At 40.3% G+C, this 20,954-nt stretch overlaps 1 protein-coding gene across 1 annotated transcript; it reads right to left on the bottom strand.

Moving 5' to 3' along the window:
* Nucleotides 1-12,055: 12,055 nt before the first annotated feature.
* On the bottom strand, nt 12,056-20,712 carry adra2c (adrenoceptor alpha 2C). The gene has a single exon (XM_067499319.1). It carries the CDS (start codon nt 19,991-19,993, stop codon nt 18,647-18,649), a length of 1,347 nt encoding a protein of 448 aa, XP_067355420.1. The 5' UTR covers nt 19,994-20,712; the 3' UTR covers nt 12,056-18,646.
* Nucleotides 20,713-20,954: the final 242 nt, after the last annotated feature.

Below are 20,954 nucleotides of genomic sequence, written 5' to 3'. Positions count from 1 at the left end.
ATACACAGAAACTAACCAACATACCAAAGTTAGGTCGGTTCTGTATGGAGAAATCTAAAATCTAAAAAGGCCCCAAGGTTCAGGATTAATAAACAACAATATTTAGGACTGAATAGTTGTAGCTTTAAGACCTGAGAGAAAATATTATCACATACGTATTAGGTTATATTTATGTAGAAATATAGAAACTTTCAAGCACTGCTGTACTTCTCACTTCTCATGTCAGAAGTCAATATGTGGACATGGATAAAGTTTCTCTTTTTAACTAGAACAGAGATCATTTTGGCATGAAACACTTCAGTGTTGTCCACTGTGACAATGAAACCCAAGTTTAAAGAGTTGTTGACAAGTTGGTTGTTGTCAGCAGCAGGGCAGGCGGAGGCTAATAAGTCAAGAGACATTCTAACTCTGGACCAGCAGTGCTATTGATCTCATCGCCTATAGAGCTGAAGAGGAGAGAAGGACACTTAGCTCTGCTGAACAAGACAGGCAATTGGTTGATTTGACCTTGCTGAGATGCAGGGGAGAAAAAGGAGACAGAGCCAGACAGAAAGAGACTGAGAGAGAGAGAGAGATGGAAGATTGACATATACTGTGCCTTGCACATGTATTGAAGTTTTCCTCATTTTGTCATGTTACAACCACAAATATAAATGTATTTTTTTGGGATTTTTTTTGTCATAGACCAACACAAAGTGGTACATTATTGTGAAGTGAAAGCACAAATGCACACAACACTTTTCATTGTTACATTATTTTTACAAAATTTTGAAAACCATTTATCATTTTCCTTTCACTTCAAATTATGTGCCACTTTGTTTTGGTCTATCACCTAAAATCCCAATAAAATATATTTATGTTTGTGGTTGTAATGTGACAAAAAGTGGAAAAGTTCAATGAGTATTAATACTTTTGCAAGGCACTGTATACTGACAGCACAGTAGGGAGAGGGAGAGGAATAGTTGCACAAAATACTACTGCAATGCATGTTTCTTTTTATTAACTCACCTTAAGCTTAATGGAATCATTCAATAGATGTAGAAAATGTTACCTCTTCATCTTCTGCATGAAGACAAATTAAAAAAAATCAATACTCTGCCTATGAAGTGAAACACAGTGCTCATATTTAATATTATTATTTACAATCTTATCCCTGAATTCTGTTCAACAGTAATTGTGAAATTGAAATCAAAAAGGTCTAAATATGTGTGTTTTAAGATTAATGAATGTTTAGTGAAATAAGGTTATCGAAGGAAAAATGAACCGTTGCCAATCCTGTCTTTGGACATTTTTGACACGAAAAACACAAACTGTAAATCAAATCTTCTTCTTTTCCTTTCGGCTGCTCCCTTTCAGGGGTCGCCACAGCGAATCATGTGCCTCCATCTAACTCTATCCTCTGCATCCTCTTCACTCACACCAACTAACTTCATGTCCTCCCTCACTACATCCATAAATCTCCTCTTTGGTCTTCCTCTAGACCTCCTGCCTGGCAGCTCCAACCTCAGCATCCTTCTACCGATATATTCACAGTTTCTCCTCTGAACATGTCCAAACCACCTCAATCTGGCCTCTCTGACTTTATCTCCAAAACATCTAACATGAACTGTCCCTCTGATGTACTCATTCCTGATCCTGTCCATCCTCGTCACTCCCAAAGAGAACCTCAACATCTTAAGCTCTGCTACCTCCAGCTCTGCCTCCTGTCTTTTCTTCAGTGCCACTGTCTCTAAGCCGAACAACATTGCTGGTCTCACCACCGTCTTGAACACCTTTCCTTTCATTCTCGCTGATACTCTTTTATCACACAACACACCTGACACTTTTCTCCACCCGTTCCCACCTGCCTGCACTCGCCTCTTCACCTCTTTTCCACACTCACCGTTGCTCTGAACCGTTCACCCTAAGTACTTAAAGTCCTGCACCTTCTTCACCTCTGCTCCCTGTAACCTCACCATTCCACCTGGGTCCCTCTCATTGACACACATGTATTCTGCCTTGCTGCGGCTAAGCTTCATTCCTCTGTTTTCCAGAGCAGACCTCCACCTCTCTAGATTTTCCTCCACCTGCTCCCTGCTCTCACTACAAATAACAATGTCATCTGCAAACATCATAGTCCAGGGAGATTCTTGTCTAACCTCATCTGTCAGTCTGTCCATCACCAGAGCAAACAAGAAGGGGCTCAAAGCCGATCCTTGATGCAGACCCACCTCTACCTTGAACTCCTCTGTCACACCTACAGCACACCTCACCACTGTCTTACAGCTCTCATACATGTCCTGCACCACTCTAACATACTTCTCTGCCACTCCAGACGTCCTCATACAATACCACAGCTCCTCTCTCGGCACCCTGTCATACGCTTTTTCTAAATCTACGAAGACACAATGCAACTCCCTCTGACCCTCTCTGTACTTCTCCATCAGGATCCTCAAAGCAAATACTGACTCTGTTATTCTCTTTCTAGGCATGAAACCATATTGCTGCTCACAAATGTTCACCTCTGCCCTTAGCCGAGCTTCCACTACTCTTTCCCACAACTTCATTGTGTGACTCATCAGCTTTATTCCTCTGTAGTTGCCACAGCTCTGCACATCTCCCTTGTTCTTAAAAATTGGTACCAGTACACTTTTCCTCCAGTCCTCTGGCATCCTCTCACTCTCCAAGATCTTGTTAAACAAACTAGTCAAAAACTCTACTGCCACCTCTCCTAGACACTTCCATACCTCCACAGGTATGTCATCAGGACCAACTGCCTTTCCGCTCTTCATACTCTTCAATGTCCTCCTCACTTCACTCTTACTAATCTTTTCTACTTCCTGCTCCACACCAGTCACCTCTTCTACTCTTCGTTCCCTTTCATTTTCCTCGTTCATCAACTCTTCAAAGTACTCCTTCCATCTTCCCATCACACTCCTGGCACCTGTCAATACATTTCCATCCTTATCTTTAATCACCCTAACCTGCTGCACATCCTTTCCATCTCTATCTCTTTGTCTGGCCAACCTGTACAAATCCACCTCTCCCTCTTTAGTGTCCAACCTAGCATACAAGTCCTCATATGCTCTTTGTTTGGCCTTTGCCACCTCTATCTTCACCTTACGCTGTATCTCCCTGTACTCCTGTCTACTCTCTTCAGTCCTCTGTGTCCCACTTCTTCTTAGCTAACCTCTTTCTCTGTATACACTCCTGAACTTCCTCGTTCCACCACCAAGTCTCCTTGTCCGCTTTCCTCTTTCCAGATGACACACCGAGTACCCTCCTACCTGTCTCCCTGATCAAATTAGCTGTAGTAGTCCAGTCATCTGGAAGCACCTCCAAACCACCCAGAGTCTGTCTCAGCTCCTCCCTGAAAACTAAACGACATTCTTCCTTTTTCAACTTCCACCACTTCGTCCTCTGCTCTGCCTTAGTCCTCCTTATCTTCCTCACCACCAGCATCATTTTACACACCACCATCCTGTGTTGTCTGGCTACACTCTCCCCTACCAATGCTTTACAGTCACTGATCTCTTTCAGATTACAACGTCTACACAAGATGTAGTCTACCTGAGTGCTTCTCCCTCCGCTCTTGTACGTCACCCTATGTTCCTGCCTCTTCTGGAAGAAAGTGTTTACTACAGCCATTTCCATCCTCTTTGCAAAGTCAACCACCATCTGACCTTCTGCGTTCCTGTCCTGAACACCAAACCTACCCATAACAGTCTCATCACCTCTGTTCCCTTCACCTACATGCCCATTGAAATCTGCACCAATGACAACTCTCTCACCTCTGGGGATGCTCTGCATCCCTTCATCTAACTCACTCCAGAATTTCTCCTTCTCTTCTAACTCACATCCTACCTGTGGGGCATAACCACTCACAACATTGAACATCACCCCTTCAACTTCCAGCTTCAGACTCATCAACCTGTCTTGATACTCTTTTCACCTCTAGAACATTCCTCACAAAATCCTCTTTCAATATAACTCCTACTCCATTTCTCTTCTTATCTGACCCATGGTAAAACAACTTAAACCCTGCTCCTAAGCTTCTAGCCTTGCTACCTTTCCACCTGGTCTCCAGGACACACAGTATGTCCACCTTCCTTCTCTGCATCATGTCGATCAACTCCCTAGCCTTCCCTGTCATAGTACCAACATTCAAAGTCCCTACTGTCAGTCCTACATTCTTAGCTTTCCTCTTCTCTCTCTGCCTACGAACACACCTTCCTCCTCTTCTTCTTCGTCTTCGACCAACAGTAGTCCAATTTCCACCGGTACCCTGTAGGTCAACAGCACCGCTGGCGGTCGTTGTTAACCCGGGCCCCGACCGATCCGGTATGGAAGTCTTTGTCACGATTCGCATGTTTGATTTGGCATGTGTTTTACGTCGGATGCCCTTCCTGCCACAACCCTCTGCATTTATCCAGACTTGGGACTGGCACAAGAAGACACTGGCTTGTGCCCCCTTGCGGTTGCATTACAAACTGTAAATCAAATGCAAATCAAAAAACACAAACAAATACAAAAAGGCAAACAAAAAGAAAATGCGCCGCAAATCAGAAATGCAGCAAATGGACTCTCCTAAACTGCAAGTGCTCCATGTCACTAGGGACAGTGATGAGTTTGTGCCCACCAAGACAGGAAGTTACAAAGTCACAGACTAGAATAAGCCACTGCCTCTGTATGACCTGCATAAAAATGCATACTGCTTGGTTTTGTTAGGAGTTTTGGGTAGATTGATTTAAGGATGTCCTTCATTTGGTGCGTGTAAGACAAAGTTTCAAGCGTTAAAAACTGAAGTGCCAGTGTTGTGATGAAATAGAGTCAGCTCTGTCTGGGTGACATTTGCACATCTTTGTATTTCATGATGCCATATTTTATCATACAAAATGACTTATACCACAAAGCCAGTAGTACATTTACGCACAGCTTGCTGGCTGGGTCATCGCAGATCTCGCTCTGGCCTAATCTTCATGCCTCACTAAGCACAAACTTATCACTGCCCCCAGCGATGCAGAGTACTTCTGTGTTGTAGTGAGTTTCATTTTTGCTTTTGTATTTGTTATGGTTTCTGATTTGCAGGGCGAAAAGTTTCCTTTTAGTTTCCACTTTTATATTTGTACTGCTTTGTCCCTAGGGGCCACTATACACTCCTGATCTTAAAAATAGCTGTTATAAAAATGATACTATTTACTTGGATATTAAGTCTTTATGTTATTGTGTATGTTTCGTATGTTGTGGGTCTAATAAAAAAATCTGAATAAATTATTGAAATAATTTTACAGACCATAAATATGGCTTTTTTACTCTTCATTGGCAGATGCAAACTTTTAGTGTTTGTTTTTGCAGTATATCCAGGTATGTGTTGCACTCACTATGTTTGGGGAAAAGGTTATTTCCTTTTTCCAATCCTGATTTCTGGTCTGTTTCTAGGAAGACCATCATTCCACTAAGTGCAAATAGATCCACGCTCATTACGGGATCTGCGTTCATAGCTTACAGTGTATCAAACATGATGTTAAAGGAAGCAGAAAAGAAGGAAGCAATTGACGCTGTCTAATGTCTTGTAATCACCGTGAGGAGAAACCTGGACAAGAGCGAATCTAGATTTTTATGATTGTCTCTACACACAGAGAAATCCAGAGAGACTGTCTTTACACTGACATCAAAAAGAAACCGGGGGAAAAGCATTTAAAATAGTTCTATATATTACAGAGAAAGATTTATGTAGCTTGGCAGTCTGTACTAAATATGCTGAATGAAAATAGCTTCTCTGCTTCCAAACAGTGTTACTCTTCACTCTTTTGTTTTTTGGATTCCTGCCAGTATCACATCATATGTTATTGGTCATCCTTGAATTTCAAACAAGGTGGATCCTTCTCAGCCACAAGAGTATACATTAAAAACAAGTCAAAGAAATTTCCTTGGGGAAACACTTTATCTGTCTTCCTTTAGTTGCAAACCCCTTTTCAGTCTTTTATCTCCTATAAGCTTCGAGTTCCCCTATCAGCATTAGTGTTTCTTTGCTTTTTTTTACTTCTCTGTACTTTGCTTCTTTGCGACATTTAATATCCTTTTCCATAGCCTTTCGTTATCACAGCTCCCATGTGTTTGTTGCAGAGACCGTTCGTTTAAATGATTTAATTTGACAGGCCTTCTCCAGGTGGAGGAAACATTGTTGTAGGTGAGGAGGAACTACATAGAAATAAGCCCTTTGGCTCATTGTCTGTATAAAACTGTGGCTGACAAGAAAACATTGATTTATTGAATAAGACCTTCTAATGGATATACCATAAGTGGCTTTAGGCTTTGTGATTCAGTACCGTTGGATATTTAATCAATGTTTGAGTCTTCTATTTAAGTCTCCATATTTGAGACACTGAGGCAAGATGTACTGTGCATCCATAACTGAGGTGTGGGCTGTACATGTGGTAGATGTAACCCTAATATGCTCGTAGGACAAACACCATTATTATTTCATTATCCTTTGTGTTTCTCCTCATGGGCAACAAAGGCTTTTCATGCTGCAGGATTAGACATCACACTGCACTGGTAGGCATGCAGATACAGCCCCATGTGGGGCAACTTGAGGCTCAGCAGATGCAGGTTTTTCATTCATCATTCATCAAAAAACTGTACAATGCGAGATCATGTGGAACTCTGTTTATGTTGTCAATTTCATATTCCAATTCAAGACTGCCGTGTGTAATCCTTAGAGAGAAGTAAAACGAAGGAGGAGGTGAAAGAACAAAAGCTTTGTAATTCACGTTTTCTCACACGCCCCAGTTCTGCATGCCAGCTCTGCACTTACATGCACGGTTTTACACACACTTCTGCTTCACATTCCCTCTCTTGTTTCCTCTATCTCTTTCCCAAACATACACACACACAGACACGCCAATGCAGGTTATTATATCCAAGTTTCTGCATTGCTGTGTGCATTGTCCTCTTGACAGTGAGATAATCTTTGGGACACATTTTCTCTATGCCACTAGTAAGAAAATGGACTTTGTTATGCAAAAGTGACTGAAGGTTTTCCATTGAGTAACACAAGTGTTCATTACACCTCTCAATAGAAGAAAATCGATTGACTTTCCGCTTACCTTGGTGATTACATTCTCCTGTCTGTGCACTAACATCTGATATGATGTCTGGATTTATGTTTTTATTCATATTTACATTTTTCTCTGCTGACTTCCTCACTTCCAATCCATGAGTGATGAATATATTGAAACTGCTTGAATATATCCACATTTTCAGGACAGTAATCAATCATGTTTATTAGAGCTGCCACTTCCTCTTTTCATCTTTTGAACCCAATAATCTTTTCTCCATTAGTTATTTGTTGAACTCAGGATTAGTGCTAACACCTATTGATTGATAACCTCAGCTCCTTACCCCCCCCAAACACACACACACACATTACTATCAATAAAATAGATCATTTGTGAGCCAACCTATAGTAACATATTCATGGGAAATCAATTATGGCTGTGTTAGCTACCTTAGGATGAGCATTTCCTTTCCTTCAGTGATAATATGACCTGACGTATGACTGTGAAGATAACTAAAGACATTTCCAAAATATTAAGGATTGACAGCATCATCTATTCAATAAGGGTTAAATAATGTCCATTTGATCAATTTTTGCCTGCTGAATGTTCTATTGGTACATAATTCATTTCCAGAATAATTTAGTACATCATGTAAAGATCTTTTGAAATCGATAAATAGGACAAAGACAACATATCAAATACGTAAACTAACAACTTAACTAACTTGTGTATGCTCATTTTTATTTTGATGCCAGCAAAATGTTTCAAAAATATTGGGACATGCTCATGTTTATCACTGTTGGTTTACCTCCTTTATATTTAGGAAATGAAAAGGCCAACTGCTTTGAGTTGGAAAGCAAAAAATGTCATATTCTTGCCTTATTTCAGCTGCTCAATGCCTCCTTTTGCATATTTTTAGGTTTTCACTAGGTGACAAGTTTGGACTGCAGACATCTCGGTTTAAAACCTGGACTCTTAAACTATGGAGCTGAAATATGTTGTTCTAATACATGAAGAATGTGGTTTGGCTATGTGTTGGTTCCTTGATAAAGACATAATCTTAATGACAGCATTAGTGGCTTGAAAATTTATATTTCATTTAGCATTAATGATGCCTTCACACAGGTGCAAGTTACCACGCTGTGTTCAGTAATGCATCTACCCAGTGATACAGATGCTGGCATTTAGGCTGCTCTGATCACAAGTCAGATGGTCCATCTCCCCTTTAGCATGGAGAACACACTATTCATAAAGGCCAAAAAAAAAAAAAACTAATTTAAAGTATTCCACTCATCAAACCGCTGAACAATTTTCTTCTTTACTTCACTTTTTAATGGGCTTGGGCTCAGAAAAGGTGGCAGCATTTCTGGAACCTTATATACAATGGCTTCTTTTTGGTGGATGCAGAGACAAACTGTATTCACTGTGTTCCTGAGCCCATGCAGTAATTTGTACTACAGATCACAGACATGTTTTTTTGGCCTTGGCCTTCCTTCACTTGTCTGGATTTTTTGAATGTTTTAAAATAATATAATTTACCGTAGATGATGAAATCACCAAATTCTTTGAAATTTCTGCATTGAGAAATGTTATTCTCAAGTGATGAGCAATCTGTTTTCACAGAGTGATGAACCTTAGCTATGCCCTTACCTCTGAATAACTTAGCTTTAATTGGACACCCTTTTTATACCAATCATAATATGCTGCATATGAACATAACAAGTTGTATGATGTTTACATGTAGTTTAACATCACTTTTTTGTTGTTGTTGTTATAGTTGTCTCTGTCTCAATGGGGTAATAAATAAGGTTGTACATTTATTTTCTGGGAAGAATGGCAAAAAAAAACTGTTGCATATATAAACATGCATATTTTTTTCATCTTTTATTGTATTTATTCAAATTGTTGTAAATGAATCACAAAACAAAAAAAAATGAACAAAGAAATTGTTTTAAAGCACATTTAAGCACAGAATAATCATCAAATCAATGTTGCATTCTAAACTTTACTTTAATCAGAAATTCTCACTGCAGCAATAACTACCTGACACATCCGTGGGTTTCTACTCAGCAGCTTTTTGCAGATATCCAGGTGGGATTTCCTCGCAGGTCTTCTGTAGCACTTGCCAAAGCTCTGCTGTGATAGTTGATCAGTGTTTCCAAACTCTTCTGTCCAGCCTCTCCCACACCCCCCTAATGGGGTTCCAATCTGGTGATTGAGCTGGCCAAGCAATCACTGAGAGTATTCCAGCAGCTTTTTCTGCAAATAATTCGTAGACAACCAGGAAGAATGATTGGGATCATTGTCTTGCTGAAAAATAAAGTTATTCCCAATAAATAGTTTCCCAGAAAGAATGGTATGCCTCTACACTACAGAGTGGTATCCATGCTGATTGAGGATGCCTTGCACATAATTCACATCGCCCACTCTCCGATTGCCAAAGGATCCCCAGATCATCACACTCCCACCTCCATGCTTCACTGATTTTGTTAAGCATCTATCTTCTTTACATAAGCTCTGGGTCTGACACATGCCCACCATGACCCACTGTTTGCGCATCTTGGCCCACTGCAACCTTTTTTTCTGATTTGCCAACCCTAATCCAAACTTAGTAGTTTTTTTTTTGCCAACTCTGCCCCTGAGTCTTCTACTCAAAGTGTCTGTGCACACTGGTTTCTCTCCTTTTTTATTTAACAATGCAGCCAATTCAGGATCCATCTGTTTTACTAGGAGGACACTCGTAAGTACTGTACTTGTCTTCTTGAGCAGATTTGCATTTGGGCCTTCCACTGCATCTTCTCTCCATATTGGATCCAGTACCATAAGTGTGTAGCTATTTACAAACCTTTTCTTGCCACATTAGGTGGATTTGACAACTAATGATTAGCTTCAAACACTGTACTTAAGTAATGTAAAGAAAGTACCAGCATTACCCAATTTGAGAAATACTTCTAGTAGAGCCCACTTAAAATTTATGCTCTGTTAATCCTACCTGAGTTAGTAGGCAAAATGTGGAGAAAGAGAAGTGAATGAACCTTACAGCACATAAAAAGTATATATTTTTTTAAATGACAAATTGAATTTAAAAAAATTCTCACAATACACATTTAACATACTTTTGTGTGTTTTTGTATTGAAGACAGTGTCAGTGCTTGCGGATGTGCAGTTATGTGAATGAAAGTAAATTGCAGCAGTGCACAGTGTGCGTAGCCACTCCAAGATTGTTCGTCGAGACATTGTCTTTATACAGCTGTTTACCCAGAAGTCAGAATCATTAGGGAGATTAATAGGCTAATAAATAAATTCAGATTGTTTCACTTAATGATATATTTCTAGGTTGCAAACATAAAACATAGAGGGATTAATTCGCCAAAGTGTGCTAATGAAAAAGACATGAAATTCTATAAAAGACAGGAAATCTATGAATAACAAACAGCTACAGACATCATAGTCATCAAATCACATGGGAATTCCAGTGTGAGGACACATCTTTGTGTTTTGTGTACATTTTTCATTCTAACCTGCTGGGAAATCTCTTGATAAGCGCGTGACTTACTCTGATATGCTAATTCGTGATTACAGTAGCAAAAGCTTGAGTATCAAGATGCAGAAAATTGGGCACACATTGCAGTTTCTCCCCCCTGGAAGCTCCACGGTGGGATAATGTGATATTTCATGCTGAAATCATAATGGCTCTGTCCCATCTCCAACTTTGTCACACCTACTTTGCTGACTCCTCTCGCTCAGTGAACTTGGCTCTGCATGGTTCATTTAAGTGGAAAGGGCAAGTGGAATGAGGCGAATGTTATTCATTCTACTTTTTGCATAAAATTCATGATTCACTTCATTATTTTATGCTTGCAGCCTGTTTTGCATTTATAATGCAGTATTTTAAATGTATAATGTAGCATCCCTGCAGAATATCATTATGTCATCCTTCTGAGCAGTACACTGCTGTATGGCACAATATGTTAGGCTGGGTGGGGGCACAAGTGACAGGAGTCAGTCCCATTATGCTCTAGATATAAGGACACATAGAACAGTTCATCTTTAACTCAAGACATCACTGTAATTTGTTGTGTTGCAGTGCATATCATATTTCAATATTTTATGGGGAGTATGTCCACAACACATGTTAAAATATGGTATATTTCAAGCAAGAATGTAAAGAGAGACATGTTACTATTATTATTTCTATTATAATAGATAGCTGCTTTCATTCACACGCACATGTTGGTGTGATCAGCCCAGTATGACATTGGACAATATTTATTTCATTTATATAAACATTTAAAAATGCTATTTATGTGTGGCGGAAACAGTTTGATTTACTAGTGTATGTTACGAATGCTGAACACATAAAAATGTACAGATTAAGTGAAGACATAATCCATGCATTTTTTTTAGCCATTTATCGGTGTGACACGTTTTAGTTGAAAATTCAAACTGAAAACACTGAACTGCAATCTTGTGCATCGGTAATTTTCAACCACTGTCTTGGTAGTTTTTTGAATGATTTTTTTTTTTAAGATAACTGGTTCCTGTATAATTAAAACTTCATTAAACACGTGAAACATTCTCTCCAGAGACGAACCAATCAAAAGTGTGTGAGGGGAATAAATAGATAAAGGGATAGGGATAAAGGGAAACACTGGAATGATTGGACTGCAATGCGTGTGTTGACTACAATGATTGTACAGGATGGTAACACAGTCCGTCTGCTGGTAAGCAGACTGAGTGCTAATAAAATAGCCCCTTTTTGAAGTTGAGCAAAAAGTTTAAAACCCTTAGGTATTATGAAATGTTAATAAACATAGCTTTATTTTGAGGCTAATGACCTAGCCTATACCAGTGATTCATAATTTATTTCTAAATGCCTTGTTCTTGTGATGCAACCTTGAAACTAAGGAAAATTTGTGTTTCTGTGTGTTTATTCCTTCGTGTAGAGCTGAGCTAAGTGAAAACCAACAGAAGACATTACAGTACAAACCACACAGAATTAAGGGATTTATTTTGATTTGTCTCACAGTAGACACATGATCATCTTTTCCATTTTTCATTTTCTGCATGATTTTGCTTTACAGACAGAGATGTTATTGTTGAGAGGAAGTACGTTGAGATGAATGGATGGAGCAGAATAGATAACAGCACCAGGGTATGAACTCCTGACCCTGAGGGTGTAGAACTGGTAGATGGAGGCAGCTATACTGGACACCAGAGCTTCAGAAGCACATTTATAAATGCAATACTCCAGTGATAAACAGACTCAAAATCATGCCACAATAGACCTCATGTCTTCGGACAAAGATTATATACACAGCTTTTATCTAAAAACACCTTTGTTCTTGAGAGAGATAGCATATTATACCACAAAGAGTCTTGGTCCACATTGAAATACCTGACAAATATGGGATGGATTGGCATGACATTTTGAGCAGACGTTCGTGTTCTCTGGTGATTCCGTGACTTTTCCCCCAGTGAATGGGCTTGACTAAACATTAAGATATTGAATGGATGAAATTTGTGTGCAGACCTTTATGTTCACCAGATAATGAAGGCTACTAATTTTTCTACTCGGGCACCAGGAGGTCTAACTTTAGTTATTCAATGATACATATTTTAACATTCCCTGAATGGAATAGCAAACCCTACAACTGTTGGGTGTATTGCCATGGAGTTTCGGAACGAAATATCCATGTCTTCCACTGATAAGTTGTAATGACGTTGGTGATCTCTGACATTTTCACCAACAATAGTGCCACCATCTGGTCAAAATTGAATTGTGTCCTCTGCTTTGAGTTATGACTAAATAAATGCAAAACTAATTCCCATCGCTCCTCCATGTATTTTGAGTTTGTGTATGTGGTAGTAACAGGTTGTGTTACAAAGCCACTAGCATGGCTGTAGCCATTCTAGGCTGAAATAAATATGCAAGGTCAAACGGAAATCAGGCATTTGGAACAGTAAATAAGTAAGTGCCCATTATTCACTTCCTCTATCTGCCTTCCCAATCTTTTATAATGTACCACTGTTAGTGTTCACTACACATTCAGTTTGTTTTTAGTGCTGTTCAGCCCAGAAATTAGTTTAAGTGAATTTCATTTAAATCGTAACATAAACAAATTTAAAGAAGGCCCTGAGAGCTTTCGCGTGTCTAGCCAATACAATACGATGTCCATTAAAGTTTTCCTTTACTCGTGGGTAACATAGACAACTTGTTGGTGCTATTGCTGCAGCTTGTGAATGCTTTAACAACTGGGAGACAAGTAAGAGCTGACATCTGCCAGTGCTGTTAGAAAGTAGAAGGCGCAAGTCCCCTGTGCAAGTACCCTAGTCAACTCCACTGTTAAAATGTAATCCACAGAGATGATGTCTCTTACTCCTTGAATTAAACACGTAATTGAACCAACAAGCTCTGAGCCATGCTAAAGAAAATGATATTAAGAGCGGCGCTTTGAGAAGGTATGTCTGATAAAAAGCAATCACCTGTGTATGTACAGAAAACTGCGTGTATCATGCAAGTGGAGCAGAGGCTGCTGCGGAATGGACGGCTGCAGTCAGACTAAGGAGATGGGAGAGATTGATACTGTAGGCTTGAGAGAAAGAGGGTGTAAGACAGTACGTGAGGAATGTGAGACTCATGGCAGATGGTGTGCGAGGGATGGAGTCCTCGGTGTTTCCATCCTTGCTGAGAGGACAAAGGGGCTATGGAGAACCTAGAGGAAGTAAAAAAGGTGCAAGGATTGATTAAAGAATTGATTTGCCCTCGCAACGAAGTGCCTTGTGCTATGCGCCTACCTTCTGACGTGCCGCCTCAGTGCTGAAACGTAATCCTGGGCATTCTGTTTTATTAATTAGTATACTTTTGTATTCAGACGCTGTTCGTCATGTTCTATTTGCCTGCTGGCAACCACACCTCGAGTGTTGTTCTACGGGAAAAACGCTGACGGAAAGCATGAAAAATGACATGGTGTTCACACACCCATTGCCTAAGGGTATGAACATGGCATTGAATGAAATCCATACTAGAACCCTTTGTCCTTCACTGACACAACTGTTTTTGTTAGACAGCGGTGACAGAGAGGTACTGATAGTCTTTCTAGTTTACTGTTCTATCTCTGTTCCACATCTGTGTTAAAAATCATTGTAACTGTTTGTGTGTTTTCTAGTGTTATCTAAGAGAAACGGCTTAGGTTTTGGACTTTCTTTCTTTCTTAGATGAAGAAAATCAATACTACCTTCATGCCAGTGTTTTAAGTATGGAGCTGGAGCCAGAAGATGACAAGACTGGTTTAGTATAAAAAGGGAGCAGGCCAGATCGTAGTTATATGCTAAGCTAAGTTAATCACCCTATTTATGCACAGACCTGATAGTGGTGTCATTTCAAAAAGTCACAGATTTTTTTTCAACACACGCTTGATGATATGGGGCTGTATCACAACACTGACAAGTTACCTTTTTATACTGTCACGTCAAACTTGTTAGCATATGGCTGCTTATTTACACAACCAGCAGATACAAAAATAACATTCATTTGCAATTCTGCTTCATGTGGTTACCAACATTTTTTCTTAAGGAACCTTGTCTAAGTGATTAATTGTTTTGGTATTTCACTTTTTGTTTAATGCATGTAGGCTTCTTTTTAAGTCACTGTTTTCATATATATTAAGGCTTGACCGTTGTCCTTTTAACTCTTCGGTGCCAGTACGTTTTGAATGAAGATTTAGGCTGTTCTATCAACATAGCTTGTGTTCCAGTTCCTCCCCTTTTTCTGTGAGAGTGGTTGTCATGTGTTCCCCAAAATGTTTTCTTGAACCTGTAAAATTAGAAGGCCTTGCAGGTCCCTGGTAAATGTTGTCAAGCCTTAGTGGAAGTCGGGACCCAAATGTTGGGAACCATGTTCTAGATGCATTATATACCTACAGTATTTCCATTACCCGCTGGAACAATAGGCTGAAACATGCTATTGAACTCCTTAGAGTGAGTGAAAACAGCAAATTGTCTAGTTTTGTCACTACAAGCAACACGATTCTACATGAAGTTACATATAATAATGTTGTTCACTCACTGTATGTACTGAATATGTTTTTGGAATTCTTTGAAAAGAGTGTTTCTTCTAATAATTCATTTCAAGAAAAGGGAAAAGAGGCTTCACTAGAAAGTGGGATTAAAGCAGAGAGAAAACAATTTACTCAAGGAAAATTGGAGTGACATTGTCAATCAGCTTTTTCAAGGATTCAGGTTCTCAAGTTCTCTCAACAAAGCACATTCCTTTGAACCCCCCACCCACCCAGAAACCAAAGTCTGCTTAAGTGAAAGCTGATCTCGTTCACATTTCACATAGCCTTAAAAACACAACATGAGTATTTACCACAAAAGACAGTACAAACATCCAACTCTTCACAGTGCGGTGTCTTGATTTCCCACCCCTGAACACTCATGTGCTGTAGATCTACTGAAATATAGTTCAGATGTGTGTGAGTGTGGCAAAGAAGAAAGAGGATCTGGGAGGTCAGGCTAAGTTGAAGACAACATCATTGCCTATCAGAGGAAGGCAACATAGTAATGTGAACTTTAAAGATTCATAGAATGATGCTTTTGAAGTTCAGTTCATGAATATTTTTCCTTTTTAGCACTTGTTTGTTGGATTTCTCTTGTCTGATCTCAGCAACTCAAGTGTATATGATGAACGGTGCTTGCGTATAATGCCGTACTTTTAAATAAGTAATGAAATTAAAATAGAATACATGCTCACGATGAAGAAATCATATTTAGTTCTCCTTTTGCCTTTCTCTCATGAAAAACTGAGTTAAAAGGAAGTGGGGGCTTGGACAGTGCAGAGTGCGTCTCCATCTGTGCATTTTTCAGGATCATTTAATGGATTTTGGTTCAGATGTGCAACAGAGGGGCAAACCACCAGCAGCATGATGATGTGACCTGCTGATACAACCAGCCATAAGCAGTCTAACAAGGGAGGGGCAGCGATGATGGAGTCCATTTTGCTTGGTCGTGAAAGCGATGCTAGTCTGGTTTTAGGCGATAAATAATAAGAATGAGGCAGGCAAAGACCTTGTCTGGATCTGCAGAAATTGTCTGGTCTCCGTGTTAAACTCTTACCCACATCTGAACTCTGTGGACTACAGGATCTGTGCAGTCACATACAATATATACTCAAACACTGTATCAGTAAAAGTGGATGCAACTGACCCCTCTTCATGGATGGAACCGAGCTCTTGCTCAAACGCTTCTAGTGATTGAACCCAGAAACCATTTTCATTTCAAAAGGATTTTCTGTATTCTAACAAGAAGATCAATTATATAGATTTAATTTAACTCAACCAACCAACCATTAGACATTAGGAAAACACTCCTAGAAAGTGCAGGCATACAATAAAATGCATCAATAATTTTTTCAACAAATTTCATATTTGCTGATGTATAATGAGCCATGGTGCATGAAGAGTAATAATACTTTTAGTACTTAAAGTCTCTTATTCAGCTAATACTTTTGTAAGAACTTTATGTTGCTGGAGTATGTTTACACCATGGTATTGAAATTATTATTATGATCTGATAAGATACACCACTGATTATCAAGAAAACAAACTGCAGGGAAGGAAGATAACCACTCGATCAAAGCCATACTGTTTTGAATTAATGATAAATTAAGGGTCTAACTGGTTTAACATGGTGTTTAGGCCCACAAAGCTCAAGTATACGTTCATAAAAGCCATCTTCAATGTTCTGCGTGTTCCCTTGAATTGAATTAAAACTTCATCTCTAAATTGTTCACATGCAGGCTTGCATACACTCCTAGCAGTTATGAGTGAATCCTACTAATATAGTGTCCATACGTCCATAAGCTGCATTTTTATGACATAATTTATGCTGTTTATAGGTTATTTAACTGCAGTGCTTGAACCTCAAATGCAGGTTACCAGTGAGGCTTCCCTAAAATGACTGCACTTAAAAAAGATAATTAGTCATAAGTTATGAGTAACTCCAGTGACTGCATCAGTGCAAAAAATAACCAGCAGTGGCACAATATTCATATTAACAGTATCCAGTCTGTAAATGACACTTGAATTCAACTCTTTATTTGATCTTTTGAATGTGCGCAAAGTAGAGAAGTAAACACTTGTTCTTTTAGAAAAGGACAGAGGTTGGTGTAACATGAAAATATTTTAGCGCGTTGTTCATTTTACAAACAATACATCATCTACAGATATATGTGTGATTATGAACCACCACACAATAATACTGGACTGTTTTAAATTATTTACACAAGAAAACAAGCATTAGCCCTTCTGGCTATAAATGCTTTAAAGATAAAAATATTGACTGTACTTTTTCATGTGTATATATTAACAATGTGTTTGTGTGTGCAAGCAGCAGCTGACATTAAACAGAGTGTTAAGATGTTTGGTGTTTTACTGTGGCCAAGTGTTTTTGTTGCTGGAAGTGACAGAAAAGACACATGACAGAAAATAGGATGGGGAGAATAGAGAGACACTTGACCAGAGAGAATCAGGCCATTTGAGAAAGCAGGCTTATACACATGCACACACGCACACACGCACGCACGCACAGACAATCACTAAACTAGTAGTTGGGATAAGATGTTGTAAACTCTCTTCATCACAACACAGTTATGCATTGTTATACACTTTGTCTTCTCTTTCTCTTGCACAAACACACACACACACGCAGTGAAACTCTCAGTGGGTGCCCATCTGCCTCAGCAGTACTTCTGTATTCCATCTATTTTCTCTGAGGGGACAGGAAGGTGCAAACACATGCCTGGGAGAGAAAATTGCCTGTGACGCCACCCTACTGTACTGTGCATGCCATCATATTCAGATCGAGTCCAACTTCAGCACGTCCTGATTTAAAGTTTCCACTGCAGCACTCATTTTTAGCCACACGCAGATCACAGAAGCATATATATAAAACTGTATTTCTAGAGAATGTTTTTTTTTTTTTTAACAGTTTTGCTACTGAAACAGTAAGCAAAGAGCCCCTTCGTCCCATTGACAGTCATGTTGAGAATGTGACATGATAGAAAGGTAGAGAACATTTGAGTAACAGACAGAAAGAGAAGACAGGTGCCACTATCTGGTGTCACAAACAACAGTTGTGAGGAGATTGTCAAGGCCTTCGCGTTATTTTCATTGAATGAGGTCACATTGTAAATGAAGTTTCTCTGTAAACCTTTTTTCTCTTGCAAAGTTCATCCCAGTGCAGCCACTGTGGTGTGCATGCATCACTAACTGAGGCAGTTTATTGTATTTAAATGACAGGGCAAGAATTGAGGGGGGGGTTGCAATAAGCTGAAGCCCACATCAGAGTCTAAAAGCCACATGGTCTTGGATGAGATCCTCTCCTGTGAATCCTAATATAGTGCTTATTCTCTCGTATTTTAAACCCCTTTTCTCCCCCTTGGTTCAATCCGTTGATCCGTCAAACATCTCTTCACTTCAAGTGCAATCCCTGAACGTGAAGGTGTGAGAGCGCCCCAGGCCAGCACTTTATCCTACAGCTCCAATTTTTGTCTGCAGGGTAAAACTTTTAGAAAGCCATCCAATGGAGGACCCACCCCAAGCCCCTTAGAAAGAGCGTTTCCAAGACTTACATAGGATCTTCTGGAAGGCTCTCCGGAAGTCCTGGTTGAAGATGGTGTAGATGACCGGGTTTAGTGAACTGTTACAATAGCCAATCCAGAAAAAGAACTTGAACAGTGTCTCTGGGATCTCGCATGGCTTCCGGCAGATTCCATGCAGGCTGTAGGAGAAGAAGAAAGGGAACCAGCACACAACAAATACACCCATGACAACGGCAAGGACGAAGGTGAAGCGTTTCTCCCGAGCAGCAGAGGCTTTCTTCCGGTTGACAGTCCCCCGGCGTTTGCGACGAGAAGAAAACAGGTCTATAGACCTGGAGCTGGCACGCGACTTCCTGCTGGAGTATTTAGAGGCGGAGCTGCTCTTCCGGCTGGACTTTCTGTCTTTCCTGTCATCGTGGTGATGTTTGGAGGAGCTGGAGCTTTTTTTAAGTTTCTCATCTGATGAGCTGCTCTCGTCAAAGTCCTCGTCATGGTCTGTCTGTGGATGTTTCGCGTCATTTGGCAGAGGAGATGGAACTGGCTGCTCCTGGCAGTGCCCATTCTCACGGTCCTGGTCTTTCATGCTTCCTCCTCTGTTGGACTTTAATGACCCACCTTTGCCTGGCTCAGCTTTGTCCATCCCATTCTCCAGTGGTGAGTCCCTCTTCTTCTCTGACATTGTTCTGGTCCTGGTCTTTGCCACCTGGTAGATCCGTATATAGACCAGTATCATTATGACGCAGGGGGCGAAGAATGATCCAATGCTGGAGTAGAGGATGTACCAGGTCTCATCGTTCAGGATGCACTGGGGACTGGCCTCACTGCCTCTCCTGTCCATTGATATAAGTGGTGGAAAGGAGATGACTGCTGAGATCAACCACACCACCACAATCATCCCCTTGACTCTTTTGGGTGTTCTCTTCAAGTTATACTCTACTGCCTGTGTCACTGACCAGTACCTGTCCAAACTAATAGCGCACAGGTGAACAATAGAAGAAGTGCAGAATAAAACGTCCAGAGCCAAGTAGATGTCACACCAGATTTTACCAAAAAACCAGTAGCCCATAAGTTCATTTGCCAGAGAAAATGGCATGACCAGGGTGGCCACCAGTATGTCTGCGCTGGCCAGGGAGACAAGAAAAAGGTTCTGGGGTGGTTTTAGAGCCCTGCTCGTTAAAACGGCGATGACAACCAAGACGTTCCCAATTATTGTAAATAAAATGAGAAAGCTGACAAGTCCGGCCAGAGTCCAGACAGCGAGCTGGCTGTACTGGTTCGGAGAGGTGAAATTAGAAGAGATGTTTTCTGCCTCTACTCCGTCCTCCAGACTGGAAATATTTAGGAAATCCATTTCAAGTATTTTTGCAGTAAGGTGTGACTTTTAAAAATGTAAAATGTGTGGAAATAATAAACAATTTACCAATTAGGACAGCGCGCATTTCCCCACAGGATTTAAATGGCATTTTTCTTCTCTCCTCATCCTCCGCATTTTAAATGCAAGTCCCTTTTGAGGAAAAAATAAAAAGAGAGAGACAGAAGTCGCAAAATGCGAAGTCTTAAGTCCAAAAGCGTGCAGGAATAATGTCCATGCTCCCTCCTCACCGCGTCTTCTCCCATCCCGAACTGCGCCCGCATCTCTCCACCTCCGCCTCCCCGCCGTGTCCGGAGAGAGGTTTCTAACAACCACGTGTTTTTTTTCCCATTAGAGAAAAAAAAAACGAAGCAGGGACCCGCTCCGCCCCGGAGAAGAGATAGGAACGATTATTGAAGAGGAGGAGATAAAAACGGCAAAATAAGAAAGAAAAATATTTATCATAGATTAAATAAGATCATCGTGGGCTGCGGCTGTTTAATGTGTGTCTCTGCATTGTCATTGCAAATTGGCTGGCCGTCAAAAACCTCAGCGTATGTGACTTCTGAAGGTCTGTTACAGAATTAAGAGCGTGCTCCTGTCCATTTTAATAGATGGAATGAACAGAGGCTGTCTGCTGGAGGTCACATTGCTGTCAGAGCCCGGTGACTGACAGCGGGGGAGTCCACAGAGCCACCAAGGAAAGCTCTGCCTCTGTCCTTCTGTGCGCACACTGGAGGTCAGTGTTGTTACAGCCAGCCCCGGGGAACACACACACACCATAATTATCCACATTATTACACAACCATCAAGTGAATAGATGTACCACATATGTTCTGATATGCATTTGCCCCATTAAGAGAACTAGAACCTGTAGTGTGACCTTGCAGTGGAAACTTTATTCAGCCCCCTCCTCCTCTCCCCTGGCATTATTAGTTTGTATGTTAGTATTGTGGTAATT

Source organism: Channa argus, chromosome 3 (assembly GCF_033026475.1).
Source record: "Channa argus isolate prfri chromosome 3, Channa argus male v1.0, whole genome shotgun sequence".
NCBI classification, from domain to species: Eukaryota; Metazoa; Chordata; class Actinopteri; order Anabantiformes; family Channidae; genus Channa; species Channa argus.
This window is presented reverse-complemented; position numbering and strand designations above follow the sequence as displayed.

Excerpts from the sequence above, each read along its gene's own strand:
- adra2c (XM_067499319.1), bottom strand. The coding sequence starts at position 19,993 with ATGGATTTCCTAAATATTTCCAGTCTGGAGGACGGAGTAGAGGCAGAA.